Genomic DNA, 21,282 nt, shown 5'->3' with positions numbered 1-21,282 from the left:
TGTGTGTGTGTGTGTGTGTGTGTGTGTGTGTGTGTGTGTGTGTGTGTGTTTCTGTCTTTGTGTGAGAAAGAACATAGGAAGTAAGGTGGTCCAGATGCTGTTCTTGGTGGTAGTAGTTGTAATCACCAATAGTAGTGGTTATCACTAGTAGTAGCAGCAGTGTTAATAATATCTGAGTAATAAGGAGGCTGGAGTTCTTTTTTTATTTAACCTTGTCCACATGACTTGACTATCAAGCAGGCTTGAATCCCCAGGCCTTAATGCCTATAGAGCCCTGTTGAGCTCTTGAATGTGGTATAAGTACTAATATTATATAGGAAAGACAAAGTCATAGGCAGGGCTTTATCCTGACAAGATGAGGCCAGAAGCAAAAGCCTTTGTCTCTGTCACCTCCTGATAATTGTTGTTTTACTTCTAGAACTCCCACCCCCTGATCACCATCCATCCCTAGTACCAGTCACGGCTGCTCTAGTATCTTGGCCATGTTAATGGCTATAGGTCATGATCAAGGAACCCTCTGTTCATGGGTTGAAGTTAAGGGGTGTATTCTGTGAGGAGGAGAAGACTACAGTGGAGATTAGAGACTTAGGGAGATGGGACCAGTTTCTCACTCAAAGAGCTTGCCTGTTGTTTAGTTCTATTGTACAGGGTTCTTCTATCTCTCCCTTTGTCAGCTGGATTCAAGAGACAAGCTGGGAATTGTGTGGTGTACAATTGGTCTCTTTCTACTATTCCTTTCTATGAAAGCCCTTCCTCTCCTCCCTTTGATGAGTTCCCAGATTCACACTAAATTTCCATCATGAAGCTGGACCTTCAGGTGTGCCCAGGGCATGGGAAAGGAGAGAGGGCTTTGATGCACTTGGCTCCTACTTAAAGAGATAGCATCAGGATCAGGACAGTCAGGGGGAATGGGCACTAATCTGAGACTCACAATAATATTGTTGATCTCTGACAGAGAATATTGGTGAGAAAGGAAGTTCTATTAGAGATTGATCATGCTTGTTTGGGGGATTTGGAGATAAATAGAACTAGTTCTGAACTGTTGTCTTTAGTTATTATTTTGACCACAGGATTTGGGTACATCAATTTTAACACTAGGTAATAGGTAGCTTTGCTTTTCAGTTTAAGAAATAAATTTGTTCTCCCAAACAAGATTGGAGGTTTTCTGAGGAAAGCAACTATACTACTAATTTCTTTTTGTTTCTTGCAACATCTTTGTTACTAATAATGTGTTTGTCCTCAAGTCATTCAAACACAAAGAAAAAGAAAGCATTATAAATGGTCATTAATTCTGTGATGACGCATCAAAATGAGACTTGAATCTCATTGAGTACTATTAGTATTATGTAATTCTTTTATACTGACTCCACCACATCACAGTTTATACTTACCAGGGAAATGACGGAATGCCTTTTAACATTCAAAACCCTGTTGACCCTGAGGTATTATGAAACAGAGAGCTTAAAGTTTTAAACTGTTGTTCCCAAATTCATTTCTTGGATTGTGAAAAATAGAAGTGAACCCAATGAACTTTTATTCAGAATGCTTTGACTGTCAACTACTTTGATGAAAAGACAATCTGTTATATGATCTGAGTTTTCCTGTTAGAATTCAAATTTTGACTTTTGCTTTGGGCAGACTAGCTGAGATCCTTTACTTCTATTGAACTTAAATGCCCTTAGAACAAACATTTCCTCTGAACTTTGAGGAATTTAACATTTGATGCTGGTTTTGATATTGCTAAACTATTATGTAACCTAACATTGGTAGATGTATCTAAGGGCATTTGTATTGGAACCCTCATTAAAGATTCACCAAAGCCTATGTCCTTGTTTCCTGCTTTGAATATCAGTAGAGCAGAAAAGGGGATGTTAAGTTATTATCTGAGCTGTAAGAAAATAGACAAAAATAGGTGCAAAAATAAAGTATGGAGAGATGGCTCAGCTGTTAAACGCTAGGCTCAAAGCCATAAATAAAGTATTAAGTGGTGATCTAGAGTTGATCCCAACATTTCGTCATCCAGTAAAAACACTAAATGTGACATTTTCTGGTTATCTTGATGACTACTAAATGATAATATGTCCAAGATGATAAGTCACACTTTGTGTGTTTCATCATTTGATTATAAGAAGGAAAAATTGTTCTTAGTGTAGATGAAATAGAGGGGACATCAGCTAAATCATTGGGTAGATTTCTCTGTTTGGCTGGAAAGAGCTCAAGTTCCTGAGCATACATGCCTCACCATTAGACCATCCTATGGTGAAAGTGCTGGGGTGAGATAACCACTTGCAAGGATAGATGGCTGTCCCTACCCTGGGCTAAATAAACAGTCCTTCCATTGTTTACTGGATCTGACCCTGTCCACACCCCCAGGCCTGCATGGCCTTGCAGAATACCAATGAGACTCCTGAGATCTCAGAAGAAAACAAGGCTTCTTTGTCTCGGGAAGTTATGGAGGGCTATGTCCAAGGCTTGACCCTTTGCCGGAGAGAGAGAGAACAGTAGGGTCACTGACCTCCCCTCCCCCATGGCAGGCTTCAGAGACCTCCTTTACTAGAGGAGTCTAAGAGTTTGAGGGTGAAGAGGAGTTAAAAGGGTAGAGAATGAAAATGGGAGTGCTGTTTACTTCCAAGCGCCTTTTCTTGATGTATGGGATGCATGTAGTATCTTAACCTAATGGCACAAAAGAAGAACAATTTCTGAAATGTCTCCCCAAGACAGTGATCAGTCTCAGCTGTCTCATTTTCCTTTGGCGTACACATGCATGTATTGCACACATCTGTGCAAGTGTGCACGCGCATGCAGGTCATAGGCCAGTACTGAGCATCCTCTCAGTTCATATTGAGTGAAGTCCAGCTTCTACTCACAGCAGCACAACAGCACAGCTACAAAACCAAATCAATAGCTTCTCATGGAAGCGGAGTCTTCTGACAGGGAAGCTTCAGTTTGGAGAAAGTGAAAGAGACCCAGTTGTGCTACAAATGTTTACTACACTTTGGCTTGGGCTTCTGAGCCTTATCTCTAATGCAGTGTACAAAGATCTTCAAAAAAGACACTCTTTGAAGGCCAGGGAAAGACTGTCCTTTCATTTATTCTGTGGTTCTGATAAAAAGGACAATGCCTCTATCCCATATTTTTTCTGATACATATAATTTGATCTCTCAACATCTGTTGACATTACTCAACATAGCTGTGGAAATCAAAACATTTTTAAGTATTTGGGGTTTTAATAAAAACCGATCTCATATCAAGGGGACAAGGCAGCAGACTTCTATTTCCCCATTGTACCCTGTTGTATATAAGTGAACATGGCTTGAAGAAACATGAATGTAAACGTACAAACTTCAGAAAATTATTTTTGTTCTGTAAGGAGATAAGGAATTACAACATACTTATCATGAACTAGTACTTCCTTAGGCAATAGTACTTTCTCAGGTACATTTTCTGCTTATTTGCTTGTACATGCACTATAGGATAGGAATAGGTTAGGAATAGATATATAGAATAAACCTGGCCTATATATGCATGCATGTATATGCACACATTGTAAGCATAAGTATATACATACATATATTGAATATATTGTGTCTATATATACTATCTAATATAACTATGTATGCTTATACTTTCCATTTAAAGATCTTAACATTTTCATTTTTGTACCTTTTGCAGATCTGGTCGAGAGGGCAGAGGGAACCACATGTTTATCTGTCTAGTCAGTTATCTCCTTAGCATTTGATAACTTTTATTTGACATATATCTGTGACTGCTTTATGTACCTTTCTTGTTTCTCAGCAACACTGTCACAGGGCTGAGATATGCCAGGTCTGAGAGCTCAAGGATTCTCAGCAGTTTAAGACACCTGTGTTCCCAGGCCCTGTGTGTTTTCCTCAGGCTGGAAAGCTGTTGTGGCCATGATAGAAAGTCTCTTTGCGTATGTCCTGACAGAATCTCACTGTTGGTCAGAGGCCATAAAAACTGGCCAAACTGCACTGGTGGGGAGCACACATGTAAAGAATTGAAAAATCATCAAACCTGTATAAAAATAGTTTTTGTAGAAGAAGCTGTCAAATCCTCTGAAGCTGGAATTACAGGCAGCTGTCTGACATGGATTCTGTGGAAGAGCAGAAAGCACTCTTAACGACCAAGCCATATCTCCACCCTGAAACCTGCATTTTTATCATCGTCTGCAAAAGCAACTTTCCTATTATCACTCCTGGTCCCATGCCATTTTCTGTCTTCTCTGAGTTGCTCCATTCTATGTAGACCAAGAAGGATTTGCATTCCTTGCAACAAATATCCATCATGTGTGGGAATATCCAGAAGCATGCCATTTCCATCATATCTTCTACCTAGAATACTCTTTCAGTTCAAATTGTTTGAAAATATTAACATCTATGGTTAGCACTCATTCCTTCTGAAATTCCAAGAATATTTATCTGTAGCCATTTACTTGGTTTCCTGGAATTGTTGGTAGAAAATATTACATTTACTTTATTCATCTTTAGTAAACTAAAGACTCTAATCTGGTAGAGCTGGCACCTTTTCTGCTTTAATATCCCATGTGCAATGCTGGGCACATTTATTCCATAATTGACTACAAAAGTAAGAGGGACTAATCTCACCACCATTCTGGATTACTTTCTGGATTATTTGACTCCTTTATAAAATAAACCCATACATTCTGAGTATTGAGGTGAGGGTTTGTTTTTAAGAATGGGACAAAATAAAGATTCTGGGTCAACCTCACATTCTAAAAGCTAAAACCCATAAATTCTCCTTTAGCACTCCCAAGATAACTACTTTTTCTTGTTGGTAGCATGGGCTGCTTGGCCCAGCAGTGTGGTGTGAGTAGACAAGTTAGCTCTTATGCAATTCTGACTTTTACCCTCTTTTTTTTCCTAGGCTTGTTAGAGTGCTGTGCAAGATGTCTGGTAGGGGCTCCCTTTGCTTCCCTGGTGGCCACTGGATTGTGTTTCTTTGGAGTGGCGCTGTTCTGTGGATGTGGACACGAAGCTCTCACTGGTACAGAAAAGCTAATTGAGACCTATTTCTCCAAAAACTACCAGGACTATGAGTATCTCATTAATGTGTAAGTACCTCCCTACCCCATTCCCAGACTCATCTCCTTTTCCCTCACCCTGTCTTAGAGGTATAAAACTCATCAGTATCTTAGTGACTAGGAGGGGACCAGTGTTGAGCTGGATAGAATTCTTGACATAGCCCTCTGTGTACAGGTTCTACCATGCCATGTTGGAAGCTTTAAGTAAGGGAACAATATCAGATTCAGAAAGGAGGTCTGCCTCCTCTCCCTCCTCCCTGTTTTCTCACACATGGCCTGATTGCTGCTAGGTATGTTTAATGTTCCTTGAATTGTCTCCACAGTGGCAGGTGGTGGTCCAAGGACTGGGCACAGTGGAGTTTTGATCTGATACTGCTTATGTGTACTTAGGTTTAGTAATAAGTCTGTCTTGCAGCTAGAGCAAGCTGAGTTACTTACTACTCATTCATTCATCTCTCTGTCTAGCATATCTCTCCTATGGAGCGGCATTTCTGAAATGACAAGCAAGGAGTGGCAAGCTTGGTTCTCTAGGGTGCAGGGTAACAAGGAATAGGGGGAGAATCATGTGCTCATGGCTGTTTTCACTTACTTCAGTGAAGAAAAGGTGAAGGAACATTTGAAAACCCTAGTGATTCCTTTGAAGAACCCGTGGCCACTCAGGCGTGTACATTACTAACTGACAAGGAGAGCAGTATCCTCTGAATAGTTATCTGGACTTTCTCTCTGTCAATGCAGGATTCATGCCTTCCAGTATGTCATCTATGGAACTGCCTCTTTCTTCTTCCTTTATGGGGCCCTCCTGCTGGCTGAGGGCTTCTACACCACCGGTGCAGTCAGGCAGATCTTTGGCGACTACAAGACCACCATCTGCGGCAAGGGCCTGAGCGCAACGGTAACAGGGGGCCAGAAGGGGAGGGGTTCCAGAGGCCAACATCAAGCTCATTCTTTGGAGCGGGTGTGTCATTGTTTGGGAAAATGGCTAGGACATCCCGACAAGGTGATCATCCTCAGGATTTTGTGGCAATAACAAGGGGTGGGGGACAATTGGGCGTGAGTCTGTGGCCTCATCCCCACCCAAGGTTGGGTCCTCGCCAGAGAACCTGGCTTTTGAGTGAGGAAGTGATGGCTACAGCCGAACGATATGGTCAGGAAGAACGTGGTGCCTGGCCGCCTTAGCCTCACCTTTCAAAGGTTCCCTAGAAAATTTCATCTCAAACTGAAAAGCATGAATTTTGTAGGAGACATTGTACAATAAGACCATTTCTAATCAATCTGTTGGTATCCTTGTTACTTTGTTCCTAGTAAGGACTACAAGAGTAGACCAGACTACACAAGAATCTAAAATGCTAGTCATGGGATTGAGACTTAGATAAGTAACCTGAAATGGAGGGTGGATCATAGAAATCAAAGAATTGGCTCCAAGTCACAATATTCTGGGATCCTATACTTTGGGGGTTCCAGAGAGATTTGCATATTTCACCCTTATCTTTAGGCTAGTTATGGTTTAGAAAGACATACATTGGTTTTCAGTCTTGAGAGTTAAAGTTTTTTGGGGTCTGAACATGTGCGTGTTGAGGTGATGACTTCTGTGACCAGCAGTTAGCTTGGAATGGTTTTAGATTGGAAATTTAAATCTCCTATTGGCGTTGTTCAGCGACTAGGGAACAAAAATTCTGTGGCAAAGAACATCTTGTAAGCTCAGCCTAAGGCACAAAATGGCACAACTTTCTTTCAGGACATTTTTTTAACTTTGTTATACCTTCTCTGCCCCCCAAAACCCCTGAAGCCCTTCTAACCCAGGGATCCATCTCACTCCAACTCCCACCTACTCTCCTTACCCTCCATCACACATGGGGCCAGTTCTCTAAGAGATACTGCCAATGACACCTCACAGAAGTGCCCTGCTCACTAATTTCATTTGAGGGAGATGCCTTCAATCTGACTTCATTGGCATATGCCACTCCAGGATTTTGTTTCAAGGTCTGCAAGTTGATGCTGATCTTTAACCACCCCATGTCAATTGTTTTAGTTTGTGGGCATCACCTATGCCCTGACTGTTGTATGGCTCCTGGTGTTTGCCTGCTCTGCTGTGCCTGTGTACATTTACTTCAATACCTGGACCACCTGTCAGTCTATCGCCTTTCCTAGCAAGACCTCTGCCAGTATAGGCAGTCTCTGTGCTGATGCAAGAATGTATGGTGAGTTGGATGGGGGAGCCTTAGATTCCCTAACATCTCTAGAAACAACATGTACTTGTTTTGGTGAGGAGGAGGATGATTATGGAGAAATTGTAAGATGAGAAATAAACAGTTCTTAGTTTATTAATCCTCTTCCACTGAAACTAAGAATGTTTTCACCCTCCCAAGGAAATATGGAAGTTTGGGGAGGTTTTGTTTTGCTCTCCTTCTTCTCTTTCTTCTCCTCTTTTTTCCTCTTCTTCTTCCTCCTCCTTCTCCTCCTCTTCTTCTTTGCCTTTCTCACTCTTTTTCTCCGATTGACTGCTATTAATAACCAAAGCAGCACATTTTAATACTACAAAATTACACAATTACTGAATACCACCTTTTCTTTTATGTAAATTTTTAGAAAACAGGATCATGCTTACTGTCGATATTAGCTTTACAGCCAGGTTAGAGAAAGTAGAAGGCTCTGGAGAGAGTCTCCACATGACCCTTTAGTTCTGTGAAGTTTACTCTGTTGGTTTTTGCACGTTAGGTGTTCTTCCATGGAATGCTTTTCCTGGCAAGGTCTGTGGCTCCAACCTTCTGTCCATCTGCAAAACAGCCGAGGTAAGTGAATGATGAGGGTGATTTTGAAATAGACTGGCTGTTATTACACAGAACTTCTTACCTATAACAGAAGTTTCTCCTCATGTGCTTCAATGTTAAGGATTATAGTATGTCCTTGTTGGACTTTGAGTTAGCAGATTTCCCTTATACAAAATAATGGATAAGTGTACCTGAATTAATGAGCATACTGATTAAAGGTAAAAGTATCTACTTAGCCCAGAGCTGATTGAAAATATTACTTTCCCAAACTCTACTCATTAAAAGAAAAATGTGTAGCTTTAAGTAAAGACAATACTTAGTAGTAAAATTTCACAAATGAAAATTTTCATTTTGGTTAAAAACTTACCAAGAAAAATGGGCCATGCTCAGAGACACACAAGGGCTCCATAAAATATTTTTAATTTGGAACTCCTTAATCTCCAATGAGATGTGAAATAAGTACATTTGAAAAAAAAAAAGAAAATTCTTCCTTGAGAACAGACATGCTATTGCAGTAAAAGAATAAAAGCAAATCCTGCAGAGGCAATCAGAGAAACAATATCTTTGGAAAGGACATATTGACTTTAAAATTTTGGATCTCGGAACGACTTTAGGAAATGAGTTAGTTATTTGGGATCATTAATCTCTTTTCTCAGTCTTCTACATCCTTTGGCTGTGAGGTGCCTATGATAGAGTGGCAAATGGGAGGTTAACACTTAGGGAAGTGAAAATTTGGAGACACAAAATCAACATACATGAAAGCTATCAGCCAACCCAGATAACTTCTTTCACTGTTTACAGCAGATCATACTTTGCTTTTCTGTTATAAGAAATAATTCTCTCACACACATTTTCCTGCAGTTCCAAATGACCTTCCACCTGTTTATTGCTGCGTTTGTCGGTGCTGCAGCCACACTAGTTTCCCTGGTAAGTTAAAGATAATATTAGAAAAGACGTGGTCCAGGGATAGCTTGAGTAGTGTTAGGCTGAAAAGCTAGAAAGAGACTCCTTCCAACCTTGAAAGGCTGGAGAGAAGCTATGAAGAGGGATAGCAAGGTATGGAACTGTGTATTTCTACTGTGAGTTGTCAAGGAACTGACAAGAGCATGGAACTATCACTAAACAGGATTTGCTGTATCCCAGTATTCTAGATAGTTAATAGCATCTTAGATAATCTCCAGTGGGTTTAATTATTTCCAGGGAAGCTGGAGGGACCTCCTCACATTAGAATTGTTATAATTCTGCTGCAATCCTGTGCCCCAGGTCCTGAGGGTAATGTTAGTGCAGTGCCAATGCAGTGTGCTCGTTGTCGCAGATATAAAACCTCAGGCAGCAGAAGCAAGATGATATACCTCACTTCTCTGAGGTAGCAGTTAACTACAAGGAGGATCTCCCAGAATCACCCTCAGCACTGCAGAGACCTTCACAGAAAACCACCTCACTTCTAATTTCTGAAATCAATTGATGCACAAGAGGGAGGAGGGCTATGCTGCATGAAGTAGTTGTGTGTGTAGAGCAAACACTTTATGACTCCAAGTCGACTAGACATGTTGATATGACACAGCACAGGCATGGCCAATTTCCTTAAGGAATGGTCAGTGGTAAGCAGAATCAAGCTGTGGAATAAATCTTTATTGATTAGGTTATTTGGGAATGGGCTATTATGAAAATGTCTAAAAGAAGTTTTCTATTCACATATTTAGAAAATAAAACAGGAATGTACCTTTTAATTTTTTTTTTTTTACAGACAATTTCCTTTTCTTTAGGTGTGATTTTATTTCCCCTCTCCCTCATTTCCAAAAGGTTTTCAGTAGGGAGAGCTTCCCTTTCTACCATTAATTACCTTTTCTCTTCTGTTTCCTACAGCTCACCTTCATGATTGCTGCCACTTACAACTTCGCCGTCCTTAAACTCATGGGCCGAGGCACCAAGTTCTGATTTCCCATAGAAATCTCCCTTTGTCTAATAGCGAGGCTCTAACCACACAGCCTACAGTGCTGTGTCTCCTATCTTAACTCTGCCTTTGCCACTGATTGGCCCTCTTCTTACTTGATGAGTATAACAAGAAAGGAGAGTCTTGCAGTGATTAATCTCTCTCTGTGGACTCTCCCTCTTATGTACCTCTCTTAGTCATTTTGCTCCACAGCTGGTTCCCACTAGAAATGGGGGATGCCTCAGAAGGTGATTCCCCAGCTGCAAGTCAGAAAGGAAGGAAAGCTCTAATTGAGTTTACAAGCATCTCCTCAAGACCAGGAATGTGTGCTTCCTTCTCAAAGGGCATTTGTTTCCATTAAGGAAAACAAAGCAGAAAGAAAGATTATCAGGTAGAGAGAAAGGAATGTCCTTGGTCTCCTTGCCATCATTAGGAGCCAAAACCAAGAACTCAGTCTTATCTTCCTATTTCCACTGAAAACAGAAGAAAAAAAATAATGCTAGCAAAGCAATAGCATTTGCCCAAATCTGCCTCCTGCAGCTGGGAGAAGGGGGTTAAAGCAAGGATCTTTCACTCCTAGAAAGAGAGCTCTGACTCCAGTGGCAATGGACTATTTAAGCCCTAACTCAGCCTACCTTACTTACAACATAAGGGAGCACAGTCTTTGTGAAGACAAAGGGGCCATCATCTGTCCTTACACCTCATTAGGAAGAGAAACAGAGTGTTGTCAGGATCTTCTCACTCCCTTTTCCTTGATAACAGCTACCATGACAACCTTGCAGTTTCCAAGGAGCTGAGAATAGAAGGAAACTAGCTTACATCAAATACAGCTGTGACCTTATTTGGTAGAGGCTAAAGGTGTAACTTGGGATGGCCCTCTGGTAGATGCAAGATAGTTAACTCTTTGGATAGCATATCTTTTTATTTCTGTCAATTAATTGTGTCCTCTGGCCTCTGGCATATGTTCACAATGGTGCTCTTTTCCTGGGGTTTTATCCATTCAGTCATAGCAAGTGATTTGAAGATCTTGATTAGTTCCAGATTGATTCATGTTTCATATTTTCCAATTATTTATCTCTTGTTTGGAGTTGTATCAGAATGAACTGGAGAGTGAGTCTTCAAGTATGGTTTATTTTGAAAAAAGAAAACTGAACAATATGCGTCACAAAAATATTTGAAATTGTCGAGTCCAATGAATTTATTGGGTTTTCCACAAGGATTCTGCCATTTTTAGAAATAGGCTTAGTAAATTTGAATTTCAAGTTGAATTACCTGTCTGATATTTTTCTTTCCTAACAAATTATAGATGATTTTACTGGCTAATATTATGTTAGCATTTTGAGAATTAGGCTTAGCATAGAGGTTATTGTCTCTTGGTATATATAGGTCACATAATAGTTTGTGCCAGCTGTCAGCTGTTCAGTTGGTAATCTTCCACAGAGATCTGGAGGAACAGAGAGGACAAACAGAAAGAATTTGAAACCTGAAGAACTCCCAGATTTCAGACTTACCCTGTATTTGTTAACTTTAGGTTAAAAAAAAAACACAAACAAATAAACAAACTCTGATCTATTTTTATTGAAGTTTCCAAAAGCTAGTATAGATCTTTTACTGTAGATTTGTGTTGTTATTCCCCAAAGTGGCTTCTGCCATGTTGAAGGAGATTTAAGACTTTTCGAGAAGACATTTTGACTCTTGTTTTGGGGCCAGTATACAAAGTAAACTAGCAGGATGCACAAGCGTGAGGAGAGGGAAATGGATCTGCAAGAAACCAATCAAGATCAAGGAAAGTTAAGTAATCTATATATTTTCTTTTGTTTTGATTTAATAACATAACAGATAACCAAGCATTTCCTGAAGACCACACACATACACACACACACACACACACACACACACACACACACACACACACACACAAAGAGAGTTAATCCACTGCAAGTGTTTCCTTCATTCCTGATATAGAATTTTGATTTTAACAATATAAAGAATAAATGTTTAGAAACTTATCTTACAAAATGTATTTTATAAAAGTAAGGAAAATAAAATTAAGAATGTTCTCAATCAAACATGGTGTCTTTTGAGTTAGTTGTTCTGTTTGTTCTCACTAACATGAACTTAATTATAGTTAGCTCAAGGTACTCAAGGCCATGTAAGTTATTCTTATACTACTATGAAAAATGTATAAATACATACATTGCTTCTTTCTTTTTAATACCTAAAGATAGTACGAAATAGATGCAAAATGCAAAACAATTTACCTGAAGAAACCCAATAAATACTTGTCTGAACTTGAATATCGTGTTTTTTTTTTGTTTTTGTTTTTGTTTTTTTGGTTTGTTTGTTTTGTTTTGTTTTTTTATCCAGGGTTTTACTATGTATCCTTGGCTGGCTGACCTTGAGCTCTTAGAGATCCGCCTGCCTCTACCTCCTGAGAGACAGAATTAAAGGCATGTGTTACCATGCTGGGCTAAACTCAGGTTTTTATACCTGTTCATTTCGTGTTTAATGATTTAATTTCTCTTGGGTTTCACAGTGTTTTGCTCATGCTGAGTCAGTATGGTGTACTTGCCTAGTGCCATTGTTATATCCTAGCTCCTGTTCCACTTAATATTAAATTATTTTTACTGTTTTTCAAAATTGTTTAGCTATTCCAATAAAGATACCCTGGTGCTTCCCACATGAATAATACATAGTTGGGAAGTACTAAATTAAAGGTTTGAAGTTGAGTGTTTATATGGCAGAGAAGATACAAGGATAATATAAATTAAGCATGCTGTGACAGTCCAGGATTAAAACAAATTAGTGACACCTACTATCTTTGAGTGCTTAGTCCACAAAGCCACCTAATACAACATGGACCACACTCTGATGCCAGCCTGAAGAACGCCAACTTAAAATTAGTTGTATATTTGTCTCATAGTCATGGCTGACAAGGAACATGAGAAAGGAGACTTTAGCTGTAGGCAACATGTTAGTCATCAGTTAAGGAGCTCTGTTCAAAAGTAGTTCAATTGTAGTCTTCCGATTTCTGCTTCATCACAATTAATATTCTTCAAGTAAGTCTGCTTGAATGACTTTAAGACAAAGGGAATAAAAATATGATTTATTTTTAGACACTGGAAAACAAAGGCACAATACCACATTTTGGGAAATTGACTCAGGGTGCTACAGAGTGAATGTATTTTTGCCTCAGAGAGCAAAAGCCAAAAAAGCTGCATTTTCCATCTGTCCTTATTTAGTTCTGCCCTCTGGGATGGGTATATAGATGGAGTTTCCAGGCTCTCAGAAGCTGAGAGCACCTCTGGTTTATCATTTGAGCCCATTGTTCTTAGCTCTCCCACACACCATAAACCCTCTTTCTCTGAACAGAAAGAGCTCTCTTTGTGCTCAGATCAGCTAAAAATTAAAATACAGCAGTATAAACAAGAAACATTTTTTTTTTACAACATCAGTTGTATGGCTTTTCTTCAGGGTCAGCACTGAGTGCAGTTTGTGTGGAAGCTGTCATTTTTTTTCTTCAAAGAGACATACATTCATTCTGTATACATTCATTGAGAAAACTTTATCTTTGTGCTAAACCCTGCGAGGTTCATGTTTGGGGATTTTGTGGGTAAAACAACCATACAGACATGCTCTTATACTTGAGGATCTCTGTCACCTTCAGCCATAGCAGAGGGGTCTCCCAGAGTGGACTAGGATGGAAGCAAGGAACATGAAAAAACAATCTGGTTGGTAGGCTGCAATGAGTATCTGATTCCTCCCTTCAGTATGTGGGAGAGGCAGTGGGTAAGGGTCATGACTTCACGTGGCTTTGGTTTACTGGGCCCTTGATAAAAACAAAACTACGATTTAGAGTTCCTGACAACTTGTGACTTGCATTATATCACTCTGCTTCTTGCCTTACATGTGACAGCATTTATGCGCACACTGGCACAATGCATGTTCTTGCTTCCACCCACATAGTCATTTGAGGAGTCAGAGGGCACATGGTTCAGTATTTATGTAAACACAGGCTGTTCAGCCTACCTCTTTTTCTCAGTCAAGGCTAAATATGAGAATCAAATGAAACAAAGGGTGTCATAAAATAAGATAGGAATGCAAGTATGTATGTAGAGAAAAGAGGCCTCATATGGTATTATACTTAGCAGTGAAAGATGTTTAATAGCCTTGAACAGTTTTGTTTATCAACATAAAAAGTAACCTGGGTAGGGGTTCCAGAAAAGCCAGCTTCACAGATGCTGTATGTATTATGGGAAGCACTGTCTTGAAAAAACATCAAAAAGGAAAACCACAAAGTTGGAGCCTAAGGGTTTTCAGTACTGAAAACAAGCTGATCAGTACTTGAGAATGCATAGATGATTTCAGTCCTAATACCTGGTGAACCTACAACTCTAAAATGAAAGGTAATGTGACTTGTCCACCTTAACAAAAAATGAGAATGCAACACATATCATTCTATATCAAGAGCACAAAAGTTGTCCTCTGACCTCCGCAGGTGTCCTGTGCCACATGTGCATACCTGTGCCCACATGCACATTATCCACAGGAACACAAAAAACAGCACAACAATTAAAAAGAAAACAAAACAAAAAAGCTAAAAGGTGTCCAGCACAATCACTTGGCAATTGAAACCCTTCAGTGGTGCAAGCCTAATGACCTCAGTTTAATTCCTGTTTCCCACATAGAGGTGAAAGGACAGACAACTGACTCCACAAAATTGTCCCCTGATTGACTGATGTGCACCGTGTCACAGAAATAAGCAGCTCTGACACACTCATTGCACAGACACACATGCGCATCCTTATAGAGTTAGAATCTTTAAGAATAATGCTACACGAAGACAATGAAAGTGGCTTAGGTAATTATTGTTAGAAAGCCTACATACTGGTTCTAAAACAAGTTTGTCATTTCAGTATTCTTAATTTCTTGCATGAAAACAAATAGTTCTGTAGAGCAAGTACATCATGATATTTCTCTTCAGCTAGCTTACCTGGGAAAACACAAGTAAATAATATCTCTCAAAGGAAGGTAGTCAATGGTTGTTTACTGAATATGTGTGTATGTATGTATGTATATATGTATGCATGTGTGTTTGTTTTTAGTAGGTGAAGTGATTTCAGTCAGTTTAGAATTCTTTCTCAGCCTAAAAAAATTTAGTCATACTCTGACATAGTAACATTTTAGTGGTTGTTTTTCTCAGTGTTAAAAAAAAAAACTTCAAAATAATTGGCTGAAGATAATCATAGACTATTACATAGGCAACCATTTCCAACTATGATAACTGCACTTTACTCAGTACTCTTTAAGATACCATGAATATTTTATCACACCTCAGTCCTATAAGGCAGAAGCAATAGCTATCCCTCAGCCTCATACTGGAATGTGCGCCCTTTTCAGTTATTTCTATTCCCATAAAGGGATGTTGATCTTATTCCAGCTCTGCCTACTAATAAAATTTGTAATGGTGTGGAGAGCATGGCAGTAGACAGCAAGCATGGCAACCAGAGCAGGAAACTTATAGCTCGGATAGTTTAACACAAGCACAGAGCAGCGAGAGTAGACTGGAAGTACAGCCAAGCTATATGATTTCAAAACTCACTATCAATGACTTCCTCAACCAAGGTTGCGCCATCTGCACCTCCCCAAACACCACAACTACGAACCAAATGTTCACATTCCTGAGCCTAAGGGGGCCGTTACTCATCCAAACCACTGCAGTTAAGAAGTAAAGAAGCAGTGATTGTAGTTCTGTTTCTTCCAAAACTACTGAGAGAAGCAAAGAACTGTTGTCAATTGATTTTTTTCTCAGTAATCTCTAAACAGTTCTAATAGTGCAACCGTGTTAATAAACATGACATTGGGATTATAAAATGTGGTGCAAGGATAAGCAGCTGAGCAGAGACCAGCTTTTAGCAATATATATCCAAGGATGACTTGTATATACATTAAGATTGGGTTTTATTGTGTTAAATCTTATAAGAGGCATTAAAATATATAACTCATTAGTCTTTACAATATTTAACAGCATTTCATGTACTGCTGTGCTTCTATACTAACATTTCATGTCAAATAATATTTTTAAGTGTGAGAAAGATGTGAAATCTCTTGAATGTATCTTCTTTGATGGTTACAGAATGTAGCTCTTATTCTTAATATGTTATTATTAATATTTTAGTGAGGACAGTACAATATGGCTGACTATGCTTCATTAACTATGAAACCATGCTTTAATATTCTAGAATCCGAGTTCATTTTAAACTGACACTTGTCTTAAATGGATGTCATAGCTGAAAATGAAACCTCACAAAGATTTGTGTATGTAAATAAATTCATGTGGTCAGAATATTGTGTCACTGAATTTTCAGTCTTACTGTACAGTTATTTTAAAGTTTTTAGCTGAAATTTGATCTATTAAATTTCATTATTCCTAACATATAACCAGTAACTCTTACAACATAAAAAATTAATAGTTTACTTATCATACTCCTTGTACTTCTAAAAACTTATTTTTAAAATTAATATTCAAGTTTACATATCATGACATCTTCAAACAAAGTCTGTGTTAGAAAACTATAATGTGCTTCATGAATTTGTATGTCACCCTTGGACAGGACCAACTTAATCTTCTCTGTTTAAATATATACTTAAATCTTCTAATTTAAGTATATGTGGCTGTCAAAGTGAGTACCAAAGTAAAATATTTATAGAAATTATTTTGGACTATTATATATAGTTTTAAGCAAGTTAAAAATACAGTTACTTTTTTATTTAAAGTTAGGGCAAATAAGGAATAAAGAGATTTCTCAGTGGTTAGGAATATGCATTATCCTTACAAAGAATTTGTGTTCAGTTTCCCACACCCAGATAGGTGGCTTACTACTGCCCTTAAATCTAGTTGCAAGATATCTGGTGATCTCTGGAGACCGTGTCCACCAGGCATGTAAACAGTGTACAGATGCACATGCCAACAAAACTCATACACATAAACATAAATTAAAACTTCAATCTTCTTTTAAAAAGTTGTACAAATAGGTGACTCAGTTTTTAGCAACATATTTATAAGATGATGAAAACATTTCAAGTATCTACTTTTAGTTTTGCTTTTTAAACATTAATTTTACTTATATCTCTGTGTGCCTGCATGTATATATGTATACCACATGCATGCCGGGTACCCACAAAGGCCAAAAGAGGGCATCAGATTCGCCAGAACTGGAGTTAGAGATCTAAGCCACATATGTTTACTGGGAACCAAACCTGAATCATTTATAAGAACAGTAAGCACTCTTAACTGCTCAGCCATCTCTCCAGATTCCAGATATCTGTTTTATTTTATTTTTATTTTGTGTGTATGAGTGTTTTGCCTGCACGTATATATGTGATTTCTGTGTCTGATGACCACAGAGGTCATCTGATTCCCTGGAATGGGAATTACAGACAGTTGTGAGCTGTCATGTGGATGACAGGAACTGAACCCAGGTCCTCTAGAAGTTCCAGCGCAGTTAAGTACATTTCTCCAGCCTAAATATCTATTGTTTTTTTTAAAGAAACTTATTCATTTACTTATTTGCAAATTTATTTCACTTTATATCCCTCCCTCTTCTCCTATCCTTCTTCTTCCTTTCCTTCCCCCTTCTCCTCAGAAAAGGGGAGCCCCATCACCACCACCCTGCCCGGGCACATCAATACACATCAGGACTAAGAATTTTTAAATAGTTTTTTGTAAAGTATGTCTAATTGTTCATTTGTAGTTAAAAACAACTTTCCTTGATGATTACAATAAGAATGCCAGACTCAATCTTTTATTTGATAGTAATAAAACAACTTTCTGGATATTTAAAACTAATACAAATACTACTTATAATGTATCATCCTACAACTTCTGTAGAATGTACACATCTCACATTAGGGACCATAGTCTATAAAAAAAATTCAAAAGATTTTAAGGATGAAAAATAGCTTTCTAAGCCAGGTGTGGACACACACATTTGTAATTAAAGCACTCTGAAAGATCAGAGGTAGGAGTATATCAAGTTAAAGGTCATGTTGGGCTATGTAGCAAGTCCAAGACCAGCTTGGAATACATAGCAAGACCTTATTTAAAAAAAAAAAAAAGGAGAGAGGGAGGGAAGGAAGAGAGAAGAAAGGAGAGAAAAAGAAAGGAAAAGAAAAAAAGATTCTACCTCTTTCTAAATTCACTACAAAAATAGTGCTTATAATTCTATTCCACTGGTTGAGAACACATTTTAAAACTTCACTGAATTTAGTAACACACTCTGACATTTTTACTTTAGACACTCGCAAAAGAGAAACATGCACCAAATCTAAATTCCCCTCACTTCAGTAACCACCAACATTCAGTAGCACATTAAAACGAATTTGCATTTTAATGTTGTCTATACACATTATATATTCAGTCTAACAGTCTTAGATGGACAGATGGATATGGAGACTCCTCATCTTCATTTTAGTCCTCAGCCTCCAAAGGACTGAGGAGCAAAGCTTAGAACCTCAAATAGCTTCCTGATTTAGGCCAGAATAACAAGTATCATCATACTGGAATGGCTCCACAGTGGCTCTCATGGAATCGTTTTTAAAGATTCTCTCTGTTTTGTGATGGCAGTGACTTACAGGAAGGTTTTTTTGTTTTTGTTTTATTTTGTTTTGTTTTTTCTGGAATGCAATCCTCCACTGCAGAGGCTCTGCTCACTATGTTTTCGCAGATCACCCATACTTACCAAGGGAACAGAACAGACAGGTGGATCTCTGTTTGAGGCCACTCTGGTTTAAAAAGAGAGTCCAGACAGCCAAGACTACACAGAGAAACCTTGTCTTGAAAAAAAAGTGTTGACTTTATATGTAATTGTTTGTAACTTAATAGATCGACTCATGTTTGGTGAATTAAATTCTGTCAACCAGACTTGAGTATGACTGATGTTCCAGCCCTAATAAAGAACCTCAGGAGTTTTGCTCACTTTTTTTTATATCAACATGGAAGGGATCCTATCTGGGAAACATTTCTGAAATACTTGCAAAATAGTATTAAAGCCCAAATGCCCCGAAACTTTGCCCATGACTAACAAATGCTTTCAGTATTGTTCATTTGGTATTGTTCATTTACTTTTGGTGTTGTTCATTCCATTTTGCTTAGAGTGAAAACTCAGAGCAGTTAATTCCAAAAGCTGTGTTCAACTTCTTCAACAATTTGAACTGTTTCAAGGACTATCAAGAAAAATGATAAAAATAAGATTTTAATACAATTATATTTTAAAATCATATTTTAGATGAAATAAAACAGTTATAGCTTTTATTTTAAATTATGTGCATGTTATGGTTTTAAAACAAAGTTACCACAAGCATGGACTCATTGTAGGCACTGCCTCAGGTTCTCTACCTCTGCTTTCCTGGGCTTACAGGAAAGACTGAGGCAAGACTGAATTTTACCATTAGTTTTAATAGTCATTACGCCTCCAGCATTATGTTTAGTATCCCACTCTCCCAGCCTGAGTACCAGCCTATAATTGTCCCTGTTTTAACTCACACTCACATATATTTCTCAAGTCTCCTTGTGTGGCTCAGACTTGTCCTTATTGGTCTTACTACTTGCCTAAATACCGAATTACTTTTAATGGTTCCTAGTGACCACTGTTAACCTGCCTGAAAGCGCATAAAATTTGGTTACTGTTGGATCCGGCTCCTACCATCTATTCACCTCACTGGAAGTTGAAAAGTGATGGCGGAAAACATCTAATGTTGACATCTAGTTGCACATATGTATGTGCACTGTGCATGCACACCTGCACAAGTACACACTGCAGTCACTGCTCATTCTCTCACCCATTCCCCTTACCCTCAGGCGACACTACTTTCTATTCTAAACAGGTCATAGAAATGTTTCCTCTTTTTTTTTTCAATTTATTTGTTTTATATCCCGACTGCAGTTCTCTCAGCTATTAAAAACAAGGAAATCATGAAATTTGCAGGCAAATAGGTGGAAATAGAAAGATCATACTGAAGTAACCCAGAAGCATAAAGACACACATTGATATACTCACTTATAGGCGGATATTAACCATATAATATAGGATAAACATACTAGAATGCTTTCTCTTTTGGCATAATATTTTTGAGGTTTATCCATTTATATCACACATTTATATCAGTAGCTTATTCATTTTATTGTCAAATAATGCACCTTGAATCTTCTGAATAATGCATATTCTACCATATGGACATGCCACATTTGTTTCTTCACTTCATGTATACTTGTAGTTTTCTCAGTTGCTTGGTATTGTGAGTAATGCTGCAATAAACACTTCTGTACAAGTTTTTGTGAGAACATACTTTCTGTTCTCTTGGAGAGGATGTGCAGAAAGGGGAACCCTCCTCCATTGCTGGTAGGAATGTAAACTTGTACAACCACTTTGGAAACTAATCTGGTGCTTTCTCAAACAATTAGGAATAGCCCTTCCTCAAGATCCAGCAATACCACTTCTAGGCATATATCCAAAAGATGCTCAAATATACAACAATGATATTTGCTCTACCATGTTTGTAGAAGCTTTATCCATATAGCCAGAAGCTGGAAACATCCCAGATATCCCTCAGTTGAGGAATGGATACAGAAATTGTGGTACATCTACACAATGGAATATTACTCAGTTATTAAAAACAATGAAGTCATGAAATTTTCAGGTAATGAATGAAACTAGAAAATAGCATCCTGAGTGGGGTAACTCAGAAGCAGAAAGACACACATAGTATATACATTTGTTTTTTTTCTTTTTTAAAAAAAGTGTTACTATTTAGTTTAGGCTGATCCTAAACTTATTATCTGCCTTCCTCAACTTTCTAAGTGCTAGGATTTCAGTCATGTATAACTATGCCTGGTTCATGGTAACATCTTGAAGGATAAGAATAATTGATGTCTCTTATGCCTATCACTTCTAGTAATTCTCTCAAAAACTGGGTAGAAAAAGCATCACTTTCTCAAGTTGAAAAAACAAGTCTGGTAAAGTTATATAAGTATTATAAGATAAATTATCCATTGAATGTCAGGACTGGATTTGAGCTGGGTAAAATATATATATATATATATACTGTGAATATACTAATATAAGTGAACTGTATGTTTTAAATATTTAATGCTGTCCCAACAAAAAGGTAAAATGAGTTTTGCAAATCAGAAAAAAAGGTATGTTTACAGTTTCAGAAAGTCTTAGTACTGTGAATGAGAAAATACCTTAGACACAGGTCTCCAAGACCTTGCAGAGTTTGCTGTTGTTATTTTTTCTCAAGTGCTTTAGTGTTCAGTTCCATTGTGTATAAAAATAAAGGAAGGGTAGGGTAGCTAAGCACTTTCTATGTGCCTCATTGGCTCTAACAGTTTGATCTGTAATGTCTGTGACTCAAAATTAACAATTCCTTATAGTCCCCTTGTGGGTGAAAGCTGAAGTTACTCTGGCTATGTTTGTATGAATTAAGAGCAATCTGTTTATTACAGCAAAACTAAACCA

The 21,282-nt window shown here is 38.1% G+C and overlaps 1 protein-coding gene across 2 annotated transcripts in view; it reads left to right on the top strand.

Moving 5' to 3' along the window:
* Positions 1–11,679, top strand: part of Plp1 (proteolipid protein 1) — a 17,684-nt gene extending 6,005 nt beyond the window's left edge. The window contains exons 3-8 of one of the 2 annotated variants that reach the window (XM_055608258.1): positions 4,906–5,092; positions 5,798–5,954; positions 7,092–7,260; positions 7,778–7,851; positions 8,692–8,757; positions 9,697–11,679. In XM_055608258.1, coding sequence (XP_055464233.1) covers positions 4,906–5,092; positions 5,798–5,954; positions 7,092–7,260; positions 7,778–7,851; positions 8,692–8,757; positions 9,697–9,768 — 725 coding nt within the window. In that variant the 3' untranslated portion in view covers positions 9,769–11,679. Of the gene's footprint in view, positions 1–4,905; positions 5,093–5,797; positions 6,060–7,091; positions 7,261–7,777; positions 7,852–8,691; positions 8,758–9,696 lie in introns of both variants that reach the window. The other variant, XM_055608257.1, reaches the window with a different exon arrangement.
* The last annotated feature ends 9,603 nt before the right edge of the window (positions 11,680–21,282 follow it).

The sequence above is a fragment of the Psammomys obesus genome, unplaced genomic scaffold (genome assembly GCF_907164565.1).
Source record: "Psammomys obesus unplaced genomic scaffold, mPsaObe1.curated_primary_1811, whole genome shotgun sequence".
In the NCBI taxonomy this organism is placed as follows: domain Eukaryota; kingdom Metazoa; phylum Chordata; class Mammalia; order Rodentia; family Muridae; genus Psammomys; species Psammomys obesus.
Note: the sequence above shows the minus strand (reverse complement) of the source record. Positions and strands in the feature narration are given on the sequence as shown.